At 47.6% G+C, this 13,938-nt stretch overlaps 1 protein-coding gene across 1 annotated transcript; it reads right to left on the bottom strand.

The window, feature by feature from the left end:
* Nucleotides 1-8,552: 8,552 nt before the first annotated feature.
* Nucleotides 8,553-9,396, bottom strand: LOC136549542 (uncharacterized). Its single transcript, XM_066540846.1, has one exon. The coding sequence runs from the start codon at nt 9,073-9,075 to the stop codon at nt 8,734-8,736; it is 342 nt and encodes a 113-aa protein (XP_066396943.1). The 5' UTR covers nt 9,076-9,396; the 3' UTR covers nt 8,553-8,733.
* Nucleotides 9,397-13,938: the final 4,542 nt, after the last annotated feature.

Here is a 13,938-nt window from a genome sequence, read left to right as displayed (position 1 = left end):
AGGTAAAGATTTGTACCAAGTAGGGTCCCTAACCAATCAACCCCCGCTCGGTACAAAACATTCCTCCAAACCTCACAAAAGCAAACCCCACCCGACCTTAAGATAAGGACGGACACGGAGGTCAAAACAAGTGAGCACCCTCACAAAACGCCAGGGGCTCACAAAAGCAAACCCCATCCGACCTTAAGATAAGGATGGAAATGGAGGTCCAAACAAGTGAGCACCCTCGCAAAACGCCAGGGGCTCACAAAAGCAAACCCCACCCAACCTTAAGATAAGGATGGACACGAAGGTCAAAACAAGTGAGCAACCCCGCAAAGTGCCAGGGGTCACAAAAGCAAACCCCACCCGCCCTTAACATAAGGATGGACGCGGAGGTCAAAACAAGTGAGCACCCTCGCAAAGCACCAGGGGCTCACAAAAAGCAAACCCCACCCACCCTTAAGATAAGAATGGACGTGGAGGTCAAAACAAGTGAGCACCCTCACAAAGAGCCAGGGGCTCACAAAAAGCAAACCCCACCTACCCTTAAGATAAGGATGGGCGCGGAGGTCAAAACAATTCAGCACCCTCGCAAAAACGCCAGGGGCTCACAACGTAAACCCCCCACATCCCCAAGACACAAAGACGGACACAGTGCCACCCATCCTCAAAACAAAAGGACAGGAACAAGTGTCAAAGCGCGCGAACACCCTCGTAAAGCAAAACAACCCCAACCGAAGGGCATCCTCGCACCGCCAACACAAAATCCAAAGCCTTGCCTGAAAGAAAAGGGGGTGTCACTGCGCAACAAGTTTTAGAAAATGAACAAACGGCGAGCCTCGCCTAAAAGAAAAGGGGGCATCGCTGGGCACCAAGTTTTAGAAAATAAAAAAAACAGTGAGCCTCGCCTGAAAGAAAAGGGGGGCGTCACTGTGCGCCAAGTTTTAGAAAATAAAAAAGTGAGCCTCGCCTGAAAGAAAAGGGGGGCGTCGCTGCGCGTCAGGTTCTGCAAAAGGAAAAACAGCGAGCCTCACGTGAAATAAAAGGGGGGCATCGCTGCACGCCAAGTTTTAGAAAATAAAAAAATAGTGAGCCTTGCCTAAAAGAAAAGGGGGGCGTCACTGCGCGTTAGGTTCTACAAAACAAAAAATAGCTAGCCTCGCCTGAAAGAAAAGGGGGGCATCGCTGCGCACCAAGTTTTAGAAAATAAAAAAAACAGCCAGCCTCGCCTAAAAGAAAAGGGGGGCCTTGCTACGCGCCATGTTTTAGGAAAAATATAGCGAGCCTCGCCTAAAAGAAAAGGGGGCATCGCTGCACGTCAGGTTTTAGAAAACAAAAAACAGCGAGCCTCGACTGAAAGAAAGGGGGCGTCACTGCGTGTCAAGTTTCAGAGAACGACAAACGGCAAGCCTCGCCTCAAAGAAAAGGGAGGCATCGCTGCGAACTAGAGGGAAAACAAAATCACACCGCATCCTAACTTGTCAATTAAATAGCTCCAAATAATGTTTACAACGATTGGAATCCTCGAAGAGGTTCCCAACAACACGCCAAATTTACAACAAATACAACAACAACCGTTACATCGATAAAAACAGACATCAAGTCGACCCTCGGCGCCGAAACTCCTAGACATCGGGTGCATCCTCTTTGAAACACACCCGCATGCCACCTCCCTCGCCATCTCCATGACTGTATTTTCAAGCACACTCTTAACCAGCTCATCTACTACACCCTCCATAGACTCAGCCACATCATCCACAAATCACCTACAAACCCTCACCCCTGCCCGGCCCCTTCACCCTTACAATTGGCCCCCAAAGAATAGGTGCTGCGGGAACCAAAGGCAAGTCACCTTCCAAAACCCTCGCGCAGTACATATGCCGATGGTCACGCTCATCAAGCTCCAATGGCTCAGGATTTGGCACCTTCAGCTCCCCCTCAGCATCCAGACTCAGGCGCCCTCACCAAAAAATAAAGTCTATGGCATCCTCATCATCAACATCGTCCAAATCCCCCAAAGTAGACCCTAAACCAAAAAGCAAGCGCTCGGACTGACGATTCCTAAGATCTACGTCCTGCCAAAACCTACTCGCTCCTGATTCTTCTTATCATACAAACCAACCTTCGCCTACCAAAAACTATCTAATGACAACAAAGGAAACTTAGACTTAGCATGCGCCCACGACACGCCAGAAATAAACGTATCCTGACGATTCAACATCAGGGGCAAAACATCCAACACCTCACACGCAGACCCCACAGGAACCTATGCAATGAAGGCAACAGTCAATCACCAACCAAAAATAGACCCCCGTAGGGGTACAAGCTATTTTCCAAAAGGCACCACCATCCTAACTACGACGCACATGCGCGTCAAACCTACCTCGTTGTATTGACATCCATGGCTTCCAAGGCTGGCGCTCCTTCAACTTGTGATTCCTCGGTCCCGGGGCCCGCTTTACCACCTTCGTGACCAACCCCAGCAGCGACCTTGCTGGCAGATGCCCCACCGACAGCAGACGCCGTGACCCTCATGCTTATCACAGAGGTACCTACCTCGCCAAATCCGCCAGCTGACGTCAGAGCATCCCAAGGCTGCGTCAGCTAACAAAATGAACAAAATCATAAGTAGAATAAAAAAAGGAACGGAAAGGAACAAAAAACAACAACAAGACTAAAGCCACAACGTACCTCATGAGTGCTAGCCGCCGCCTCGTCAAAGGCCAGAGACCGACCCTCGCCCTCTATCCAAAACTTCATCAAGCAACCCTCAACAATCGAACCCTCCCTCAACAAGCTCAGCAGCAACAACCAGCCAGCAAACGGAAGGGGCAACAATGAAAAACCCAAACCCACTGTAACTATTTATAGGCACCAAGCACCCGCACCAAAGGAAAGAAGCCGGCGCAAAATCACGTAGATTCATGAACAACTCCTCGAGAAAAACGCGAAAAAAAACATCCAGCAATCTCGCGCCCCATCCAACTCCACACCGGGGCCATTCACCTAAATAAATCAAAGGCCCAGCTCCGGTCGAGCAAGATAGGGGTGTCGCAGGACCGGGGCCGCAAGCAAGGTATCCACACGTGCCTCCCTCCCCAAGTATTAACGTTGCTCTGACCCATCACACTGGGCTTGATCCTCGAGGGGTTGCTGTTGGGGGGAGGTACCCCCAGCACCGCTCATCCCCTAACCCTCGACCTGGAGCTGGCTTGACTAATCTGCCCTCGTCCTGGGTGCCACCCCCGCGACGAGGGTGCCCATGTTTGGTTTATTTCATCTGTGTGTTCAGGTGGCACGCTCGGAGGTCAGCTACGCTGGTGGAGCGTGGCAAGAAGGTCGGGAGGCGGAGACAGCGAACAAACCCTCGCTGGGACGCGCGAAGGTGGCATGCTCGAAGGTCAGTTGCGCCGGTGGAGCGTGGCGAGAAGGTCGGGAGGCAGAGACAGTGAACAAACCCTTGCTGGGACGCGCGAAGGTCGCTGCCTGCCTCGGAAAGGAACCGGCCCATCAACAGCTGGATCCAGGAGTGGTTGGTTGAGGAAAGAAGATTACCACCGTACCCCTGGTCCTTGTATAGCGTGTAACGGTTAGGGTCCGACCCTAATTTAATTCCACCGCGCCACCGGGTATGGCCTATAAATGCCGGGGGCGCTCGTGTAAAAAGGAGGTTGAACTTTTTCCGAACGAATTAATGAGCATTTAATTCGCACTTTTCCTTACTTTCTCTTACCCTCGCTCATCCTTTCACGACAATTTAGTCACTCACCTATGGAAAACCCTCGGTCTCTCCCCCGTGCCCCTCAAGGAGGGCGAGAGGGCCAGGAGTGACCCCACAGCCCGCAAGCTGGCAGTCCACCGCCCACCGACAGACGCAGCCCACACAGCCCTGCACTCCGCTCGCCGTCAGTTTGTAGCCCGCCATCGGGCGCAGGCCGTTTGCAGGCCCAGATACATTAAATTAATAGAATATTTATTGATAGATATGTTTTAGACCTTTTACGCTCATATTTAAATCTGTACACGTACAATTTATTTAAATAACTATGAACGATTGTATTAAAGTGGTTAAATAGTACACAAAAGTCTAATGAGAAACACGTCATGCTAACTAATAAAAAGCATTAAACAAGTCATATAATGAACACATCATGTCACATCACATGCAAGTACAGGACACGTCGACACATGCAAATTCAATTGTATTAAGTCACATGTAAAATTCCATGGTAATCTAAGGGTCTGTTTTTTTTCTTCTAAACACTCATTTTCAAAACAATTTTACCGATGAAGCTGTTTTTGTCCCCTCTCAGAAAGACATAAATTAGAATAAAACTAAAAATAGTAAGATAAGATAAAAACTGCAGACAAGATATAGAATAGCAATTAAAAACTATAAATGTTTTCAAGACACGTGCAGGCCGCGCTCGTCGTCTGCCAAGGCCGTGCAGGACGTGCAGGTCGCGTTCGCTGCCGCGCAGGCCGCTCCCTGTCGGTTGCCCTCGCCGCCGCCCACGATGCTGAAGGCCGCGCGCGCTGCCGTGCCGGCCGCTCGCCGTCGGTTGCGCTGGTCGCTCGCTGTCCGCCCCAGCCATGCAGGACGTGCTTGACGCCGCGCAGGCTGCTCGCCATCCTGCTCTACTTGTGCTTGTTCATGAGGAAGAGATGGCAGTCACAAGATGCTCCTGGTGCTTGAAGACATGATAGTCTGTTAGTCACGAGAAGATGGAGTCGGAGAAAGAGAAAAAAGGGCATATTTATCAGGGTAATGATATAGACCGGGCGTCCGGACGGCCGGATGTACCGTTCCATAGCCCGTTCTCTCGCACTCACACTTCCCCCCGCTCTGCTCGCTCCCCCGCACTCGCGCTCCCCCCGCTTTCCTGCCCGCTCTCCGGGCCGTCCCCGGGACAGGGACACCGCGCCCGCACACACGAGCTCGCTGTGCGCCCCGCCTGCCCGTGCTCCCTGCCGTCCCTCGCTCCTCCGCGACCTCCATGCACCCCCATGTTCCCTGCGACTCGGCTCCCGCACCCCCACAGAGACAAGGACGATGGCGGCGGCTCCGACGAGGTAGGTCGCGGAGGGATCTGGATCTGAGCCCTGCTCCTCATCCTCTGGATCTGGATCTGGATCTGAGCCCTCCTCTTCCTCCTCCTCCTCCTCCTCCTCCTCTGAGGGATGAAGCGGTGGCTAGAGTTCCGGCGAGCTCTAGGGTCAGATCTCACCATGTTGCAATGAGTTTTTTTTGGATGTTGCAACAGATGATTTCGAATGTTGCAATGGGATTTTTTGGGTCGTTGTAACAGATGTTTTTACGATGTTGCAGTACTACTGCTTGAGATGTTGCAGTACATTTTTTCAAATGTTGCAGCATAATTTTTCGATGTTGCAATATATGTTTTTTCGATGTTGCAGTACATGTTTTTTAATGTTGCAGTACACATTTTTTCGTTGTTGCGGTAGATATTTTTATTTTTCGTTGTTGCAGTAGATTTTTTTCGATGTTGCAGTGCATGTTTTTTTAATGTTGCACTACATATTTTTTCGATGGTGCAGTACATATTTTTCATTGTTGCAGTAGATATTTTTTGATGTTTGCAATTCATGTTTTTCATTGTTGTACTACATATTTTTTTCGATGTTGCACTATTTACAACCCGATGTTGCACTACATAGTTTTTTCATATGTTTTTGCAATATTGCAGTAGAAGTGTTTCATGATCTTTTAGGATAGTGGCGCAGTGGGGGAACGGGGGATAGGAGCGTGTTGGGGATTGGAGCCGTCGTCGGGGGCACGACGGGGTGGGGGTGCTCCTGCGGGGGCGAGGAAAATAGATGGGGCTGGGGGTGAGGATGGGGATGAGGTGCGCTGGTGCGGGGACGCGAGGTGCGGGCGTGCGTGGGGGCATCCCGATGGAAGCGGGCTCGCATGCATGCGGGTGGGGAGCGGATTGGTTACGGGCAGGCGCACATGCAGGGGCAGCAGCGCGAGCGTCCGGACGCTAGCGCCCGGATCGAACGTCCGGACGCTAGCAGTTCCATATTTATTACGCCAAGAAACCTGCATTATGTGAGATAATTTTTATAGATGGTTTTTTTTACCGACATGGTTGTTACCATGCGTAGTTTCAAGTATTGGAAGTGCCCTTAATAACAAGTTAAAGAATGAAGTTGTGACTTTTATATAAGCTTTTAAATTTTTCTTTCGCTTGGTGCCATTTTTGTTAAGTGGTTGTTAACTTCCTAGATAACACCATTAATAAGTATCAAGTGGCATAAAGGAGATTATCTAAAAATAACCAAACGACACGTGTATGAATCTTGTATTGAATATTTTAGCTTCGAATCGAAGCAATGAACAATGGAAAAGTTTTCAAATATATAGTTTTAGATCTATTCGAATACTACAACTTGATATAGAGTGTGTCTCCATTTTCCATCAATTGGAAAAATTTAAAAATAGATTTTTAATATGAGAACTTAATATTATATATATATATATGTATATATATATATATCATTGCTCCTAAATGGTCTCAAATGAAAAGTCGTCAACTACAATTTTAGATCTCTTCGAGCTCTACAATTTTAATATAGAGTGTCTCCATCCGTAATCATTTTGAAAATTGGAAATCTGAATTCAAAAAGGAAAAATGGTGTTCTTGCCCCTTACACAGATGTGCAATTATGATTTTGCCCTCGTTTTTCTAACTTTGTGATTTTGCCATAAACTGTTCACAAGTCAACGCGATTTTGCCCCTGGTCAACGCGAATTTGCCCCTGTTTTTACCGTTGACCAGGGGCAAAATCGCGTTGACTTGTGAACAGTTAAGGGCAAAATCACAAAGTTAGAAAAATAAAGGCAAAATCACAATTGCACATCAAAGCAGAGACAAGAACACAAGAGCCCCAATTCAAAATAGAACTTGTCAGCATCTCGGCCTCACAAGACCAACAGCAACCCAAGGAGGATGAAGCCGCACCTGATGGGCGTCTTCTGATCGAGGCCCGGCCCAAAAGGCTAGCTCGGCCCAGCATGCACATCTCTGGCCCGGAATGGAAGCAGTAGCTATATGTACTAGCTTGGAGAGATGGAGAGGATTACGAACCATTTTGTAACAAACCTCTAAACTAAATTCGAATCATTCATCACTAAGCCACTACTACTTAAAACTTTTCTGAGGCAGGCGAAAAGGATTTACCGAGGCGGGCATCACAACTGCCTCACTCCAAAGGTCACGATAAATAAATCTTTACGAGGTGGTTCAAATGCCGCCTCGGTAAATCAAATAAAAAAGAGAAAAAGAAAAAGCCTGTATCCAGCCCTAACCGGGCCTAGATCTGGGCCTAGCTCTATCGCCCCAGCGTGCCGCCGCCGCCGGGGGAGCAGGCCTCACTCGGCGCACTGCCTCAGCCAGGGCTGCTCGATCCACCACCGGATCCGCCGCTCCTCCCTCCGCCCTCGCCGCCGTGCCTCGATCCGCTGCAGCCATGACTGGATCCACCGCCGTCGCGACCGGATCTACAGTAGAGGGGCCGCCATGACCCACCGCGACTGGATCTGAGGGAGAGGGACGCCGCTCGGGTGGGGGAGGGCGCTGCTGCCGCTCGTAGCTGGATCCGCTGCTCGAAGCCTCGCACCGTCGGGAGGGAGAGGGCCTTGGGCTCGCCGAATCTGAGGGAAAGGGTGCTCAAACTACCGCCACTTGCCGGGATTTGCTCGGGTCCGCTGCCGTGGGATGGGGAGGTGCAAGGGAGAGAGAGAGTGGACTAGTTGACGGAGGGAGAGAGTGGAGGGAGGGAAGGTGGAGTCGCGAGGCCAGGGCGCCGCTCGGCCGCTCAACTTCGGAGGGAGAGAGTGCGAGTGGAATGAAAACCCTAAGTTCCTCCTTATATACGTGGCTAAGCTAATGGGTCGGCTGAGCTCTGGGCCTTTTTTCCGAGGCGGCCATTTAGGAGGTCCGCCTCCAAAAATAGAGGCATTTTTGGGCCCGCCTCCGTTAATAGATTTTAGGAGGCGGCTATTTTTTAACCGCCTCCGTAAATCAATTTTGTGAGGCGGTTGATTGCAACCGCCTTAGTTAATAAAAATGACCGCCTCGGTTAATCCCAGGCATTAACCGAGGAGGTTCAAATGCCTGCCCGCCTCCGAGCCCCTTTGCCAAACGCCTCGGTTAAGGGTTTTTTTTTAGTAGTGAGCTTCCCTGTTCTTCTCCTTCTCTTTCCCAATTCCCTCATGTGTTGATTGCTAACAGAACTTAATATATTTATCTTTGCTCCTAAACGATCTCAGCTGAAAAAGTTATTGACTACAAAGGTTTAGATCTCATAGATCTCTACAGCTTTCATATAGATTTTATCGTCATCCGACCACATTTGAAAACATAATGAATTTATTTGTTATACAGCTATATATCTTGCTAATATTGTTGTTACCTTCTATATCAGTTTTTAAATTTTTCTGCTGTTTAGTGCCCCATTTCCGTTAGGAAGTTAACAGGTGCTTGACAGAAGTGGCACCATGGGAAAGAAAAATTTAAAAGCCGATATAACAGTCACAGCAAATTTTCAATGGCGCATACGAGCTAGTCAACCATCTTTTCAGGGACACATAAAGAATTGTCTCAACGAACGAAGCTCAGGTACATCCATAGCAAGCCGAATGGATAGAAATATAACAGTAACAAGTGAACAATGTGAAACAAAAGCACACGTACACGAAACAAAAATACGAACTGGAAACGGCTGCTAGCACTTGAGTGTCTTGAAGCATGGGAGGCGCTGCAGCTCGGCCAGCTTCACCGACGGTGGAGCCTGCTCTTCCTTGGAGCATTTGCGTTCATGGTGGCGATGCAGACTACAGGGCAGCGCCACCTCCCGCTTCAGCTGGCAGAGGCACTTGCGGCTCTCGACCACTTTACAGCACTGCCCACGGATCTCAGAACGGGCCAGGCAGTTGGTGAAGTATGTGATTTGCGTCTGGCAGCTTTCTGGGGCGGGCGCGCCGCCGGAGTAGTCCGGTGCGGCGGCAACAGCGCCGACGACGACGACAGCGACGGCAAGGAAAGCTGCGAGCTTCGCTGGGTCCATGGGAAAATGAAGGTTCAGCTAGCTAGCCGGGATAGTCTGGGACTCTCTTAGCATGGGCTGACGAGTGCTGATCATGCCCTCTTCTCTTCTGCCTCCTTTCATAGACGGTGCTGTGTGGACGGTAGCGCCAGCAGGGAACGTGCACAACCATGTGGTAGCTGTGGATGCTGTCTATTATTACACACTAATTTAGTTGTTTCTGCAGCGAAGTAGACAAAAGCTAGCTAGAATCTTGCATAGTGATCACAGCATATGTATCTTGCTGTCTATTGTATGAAGCTGCGCTGTTGGAATAATGAAATTTGTAGGGTTTCTGCCTTAAAAGTCGAATTTTAGTTGTACTCAAATTAAAAGAAATTTCCGCAAGTGGAATCGAAAATCAAAAGGAAAAAAAAATAGAAGGACACCCGTGGGCTAGCTGGCCACTCGAGAGCCCCAAGAAACCGAGCAGCCAGCCAATCACAAGGGCTCGCCTTCTCCCCTTGCGCAGGAACGGGCGGCGCTGCTCTAGTATACTAAAATAATGCGGCTACAATGCTAATCACCATATTTAGTCTTCCTAATTAAACCAAGCCATTAGCAACACACGTCAACAAAATTGGAGCCAATCATCAACTTGCTTCTTATATCGGGTGGCTTCTGAAATTGGCATAACTCCTTTTCTTCAGATAAATTAGCTCCATGAAATATAATTGAGGTTGGCATAGTAATAGTAAAATCTATATTTCCAGCCTTTATTATATTTTGCTTCACATCAAAATAAAATGCACGGAGCTTCAAAAAATAAGGATCCTTTAGATTATTACCGGATGAAATAATTAAATCCTTGTATGGGTGCAATAAAATGCTAGCTGAAATATTTTGATGAACCCTCGCTACCGGAGACCGGCGCTTTGCTGAGTGCCTAATGCACTCGGCAAAGGCTACTTTGCCCTCGGCAAAGTCTTTGCCGAGTACAGCACTCGGCAAAGAGCCTTCGGTAAAAAATCCGTCGGCAAAGAATTCTTTGCCGAGTGCCTTTTATCGGGCACTCGGCAAAGTCTTTGCCGAGTGCCCGACACTCGGCAAAGTTGGAACCGAAAAAAAACCCGAAAAATGGGAAAAATGGAAAAAAATGAATTTTTTTTAATCCGTGAAGGCCCCCACCGGCCAGCGCCCGCCCATCTCCGGCATTTTTCGAGTAAATTTCGCAGCAACGCGGCTGACGGGATTCGAACCCGCGACCTCCCCTGCGCGCGAACCTCCTCTACCACTACACCACACTGTCACTTGTGTTTGGATTCCGTTTTAGTTCCTAACATATTATATTAAACCGAGTGTAAATTGCTTGTTTGAGGCCCTAAACGAATTCAAATAAAAAAGTTGTAAACTACAAAGTTTCATAACTTTTCGAGATCTACACTTTTAGTTTATAAAGTTTTTCCATCCGAGGTCGTTTACAAAATTTGAAATTCAAACGCAGTTTTGCATGACAAGATGATTTCAAATCAAAAAGTTGCCAACTACAATGTTTCATAACTTTTCGAGATCTACAGAGTTTATTTTGGTTGTTTTTCCATCCGAGGTCGTTTAAAAAGTTCGAATTTTAAAATTTTGAAATTCAAACACAGTTTTGCATGACAAGACGATTTCAAATCAAAAAGTTGCCAACTACAATGTTTCATAACTTTTCAAGATCTACAGAGTTTATTTTGGTTGTTTTTCCATCCGAGGTCGTTTGAAAAGTTCGAATTTAAAATTTTTAAAATTCAAACACAGTTTTGCATGACAAGATGATTTCAAATTAAAAAGTTGCCAATTACAAAGTTTCATAACTTTTCGAGATATACAAAGTTTATTTTGTTTGTTTAGTTATCTGTTCATCCGACATGGTCGTTCTAACATTATTCACAAATCTTATATATCTCTCTTGTAGTTTCATAAACTACAAGAGAGATATGTTAGATTTGTAAACAAATTTACTTTCACTTTGTCATATGAAGAAAAGACCAAAACAAATATTGTACATCTTGATGAGTTATACAACTTTGTAGTTGAAAACTTTTTCATTTGAATTAATTTACTGCATCAAAATGTGCTTTGAAATTTTCTTTGCCGAGTGTCAAAAAAAAACACTCGGCAAAGAAGCTTGTCGATGTTTTACCACCGATAGCCTGCCACGGGGGTACCCGGGGCAGTATGTTCGGGCTTTGGCGTATGCCGAACTCGATGGTTTACGCAAGAGACAGCCGATTTATCCTGGTTCAGGCCCTCGATCGTAGATCGAGTAATAACCTTACGTCCAGTCGGCCTTAGCCTTTGCGTTGGATTGATTATGATCTGCTCTCTTCTCCCTTTTGACAGGAGCATTGCCCTCCTTTATATAGTCAGGAGGCCAGAGTCATAGTCGGTTTACAATGAGATTTCCTAGTAGGATTACTTGATAGTTCTACTACTAAGATTTACATGGGAAGAATCCTAGTTGAACTAGATCTTCTCTCTCCCTTGCGGGGTATCCTGTGGGTCCCGTATCGACAGATGGGTCAAAACATTTAGACCTAAAGTACTATGTTGTGAAGGATAGAACCTAGGATCAAACTATTAAAGTTGAGCACATAAGTATTAAGAGGATGCTCGCGGATCCGCTTACGAAAGGCTTACCACATATCCTATTTAAACAGCATGCACTAAGCATGGATTTAGTGGAGAGCCTCTGAGACTGGGTAATAGGGCCATGTACTCTCCCAATAAGTAATAAGTGTTCTAACAAGGTATTGCAGTGAACTATGGGTAATAGGGTCCCAATGGCGATTAATGCTGCTGACGACGCATTAGTCTAGTCTTGCTGTAGTACTGAGTGTAAACATAAGTGTAAAGCGAATATTAGTTGCATAAGTGCATTAGCCGTTAGATCAACTGGGATAATGTTGGAATGTGATCGGTTTGACTAATTCCGAACTTAATTACGAGATTAATTAAGAGTTAAGCTTTTGGTCCACCCACTCGTTATTTATTTCCAATTAAATAAGAATTTCTGTAATCGGCGGCAGCCCATAGAATTCTAATGGTTCAGGAAGGTCCGTATCCCACGGCGCGATTATAAATAAGAGAGGCGCTTTTGGCGTCACTATTGCTCTAATCCTCGTGATTTTTCACATAACCGATCGCTTAGACACTAGAGGGTTCAGGAAGGTCCGTATCCCATCTAGGTCAGTGCCGGTGGCAACCAGAAGGGCGCCGCTACCCGGCACGTCACGTTCGTCACCTGCAGCAGCCGGTGATCTTCTGTCATCTACATCATCACCGACAACTGCATCACCACCGGAGACGCTGATGGCGACTGCCAACACTAGTCTGGCACTATCTACTTAAGTATTTCTGCATTATAGGAGTTATGGTCATGTGTTAGACTATGTATAAGATCTTGTGTACATGTGGTATATGTTTTTTATGCTAAGATTAGATTCAACAGTGCATGCTACAGACTTTGAGCTGGCAAATAGCCCTTCTCGTAGAGCATGTCGTAGCACCTGATCAATCGGAACCAGGCCGCGTTGCTTGTCTGCAGGACGAGCGTCGGTCAAGGAAAACAATTTCGGCGAAATTTCGCTGAAAACCCTGAAATTTCGTATGTTTCGGTGGGTCCCGAAAAAAAACCCATGCCGGTCAAAATTTTCAGCTGAATTCGGCCTCCCCGCCTAAATCGCGCGCCAAAAGGCCCAGAACGCTGATTCCCGCCGTCCAGCCCACCATATAGTCCCCCGAAACCCTAAATCCACTCATTTTACTCCCCAAATCGACCTATGCTCCCGAGTCCCGACCGACACGGACACCCGCGGCACCAGCGCGTTGCCGGCGCCCGTCCTCACGCCTACGCCGCGCGCCCGCCCTCACGCCTGTGCCGCGCGGGTGGCCTCTCCCCGGCTCCCCGCCCATGCCGGCGCGCCACCGGCTATCCCCGACCGTGCCGGCGCGCCGCCAGCCCTCCCCGCCCATGCCGACGGTGGTGACGGGGCTGCCAACGGTGGTGACGGGGGCACGGGGTTGCCGACGGTGGAGGACCTAAATCACAAGCGGGGAAGGCGGAGGAGCTGCCGACGACGCGTCACTTCGATCGCTGCCACAAGCAAGCAGGTGCAGGCCACCGCCACTGCCACTGCCACCTCCGGCAGCAGATAGTGAGTACCACTCTCGTGCGCTTCAGTTCTTGCAGGTTACAAATTCTGTTTTCAGTCTGATTTAGTGCTACATTGACCTGATGTGTGACTGCAACTCTGCAAGTGGAAGGATTATTTAGAAGCTTCTGATTTTGTGATGTTCGATTGCTAGATCTGAGCTGTTGTTCTGTGGTTGCTAAGCAGAGGCTCCTCCTGGAAATGAGTGTTTTGTGATGCTGGACTAAAATTTGGCTCATGATTTAGTTCTCATCATTTATCTGTGTTGTTGTGCACCATGATTTGTCTATGTAGCCAGTAATTGGCATCTACCCAGTGATTTGCTTCCTTCACAGGCTAGTTGCTGTGATATGTTAAAGTGAGCTTGAGAGTACCTTTTTGAGCTGAACAGTAGGTTAATGCTTTGAATGCATAGATTAGAACATCAGGAATTTTTCTGAGGTTACAGTTCTTTCTAATTTCTGCTTCTATATATAACAAGGTTGAATAAATTGGTTGGTTTATAAGTGCCATATGAATCTGTTGAAAACAATATAAATGCGGTTATAAGTGCCATATAAATTGGTTACAGTTCTAATTTTGATTACCTCTTCCTTTTTCTCTCTTGCTGAAATGTTGCGTAAATTCATCAAAACCACATTACAGTTTCCTGTGTGATGAGCACCAAGTGCTAGCAACTAGTTAACTCTATGTTTCAGTTTGAGGTGCA

Source organism: Miscanthus floridulus, chromosome 4, assembly GCF_019320115.1.
Source record: "Miscanthus floridulus cultivar M001 chromosome 4, ASM1932011v1, whole genome shotgun sequence".
In the NCBI taxonomy this organism is placed as follows: Eukaryota; Viridiplantae; Streptophyta; class Magnoliopsida; order Poales; family Poaceae; genus Miscanthus; species Miscanthus floridulus.
Note: the sequence above shows the minus strand (reverse complement) of the source record. Positions and strands in the feature narration are given on the sequence as shown.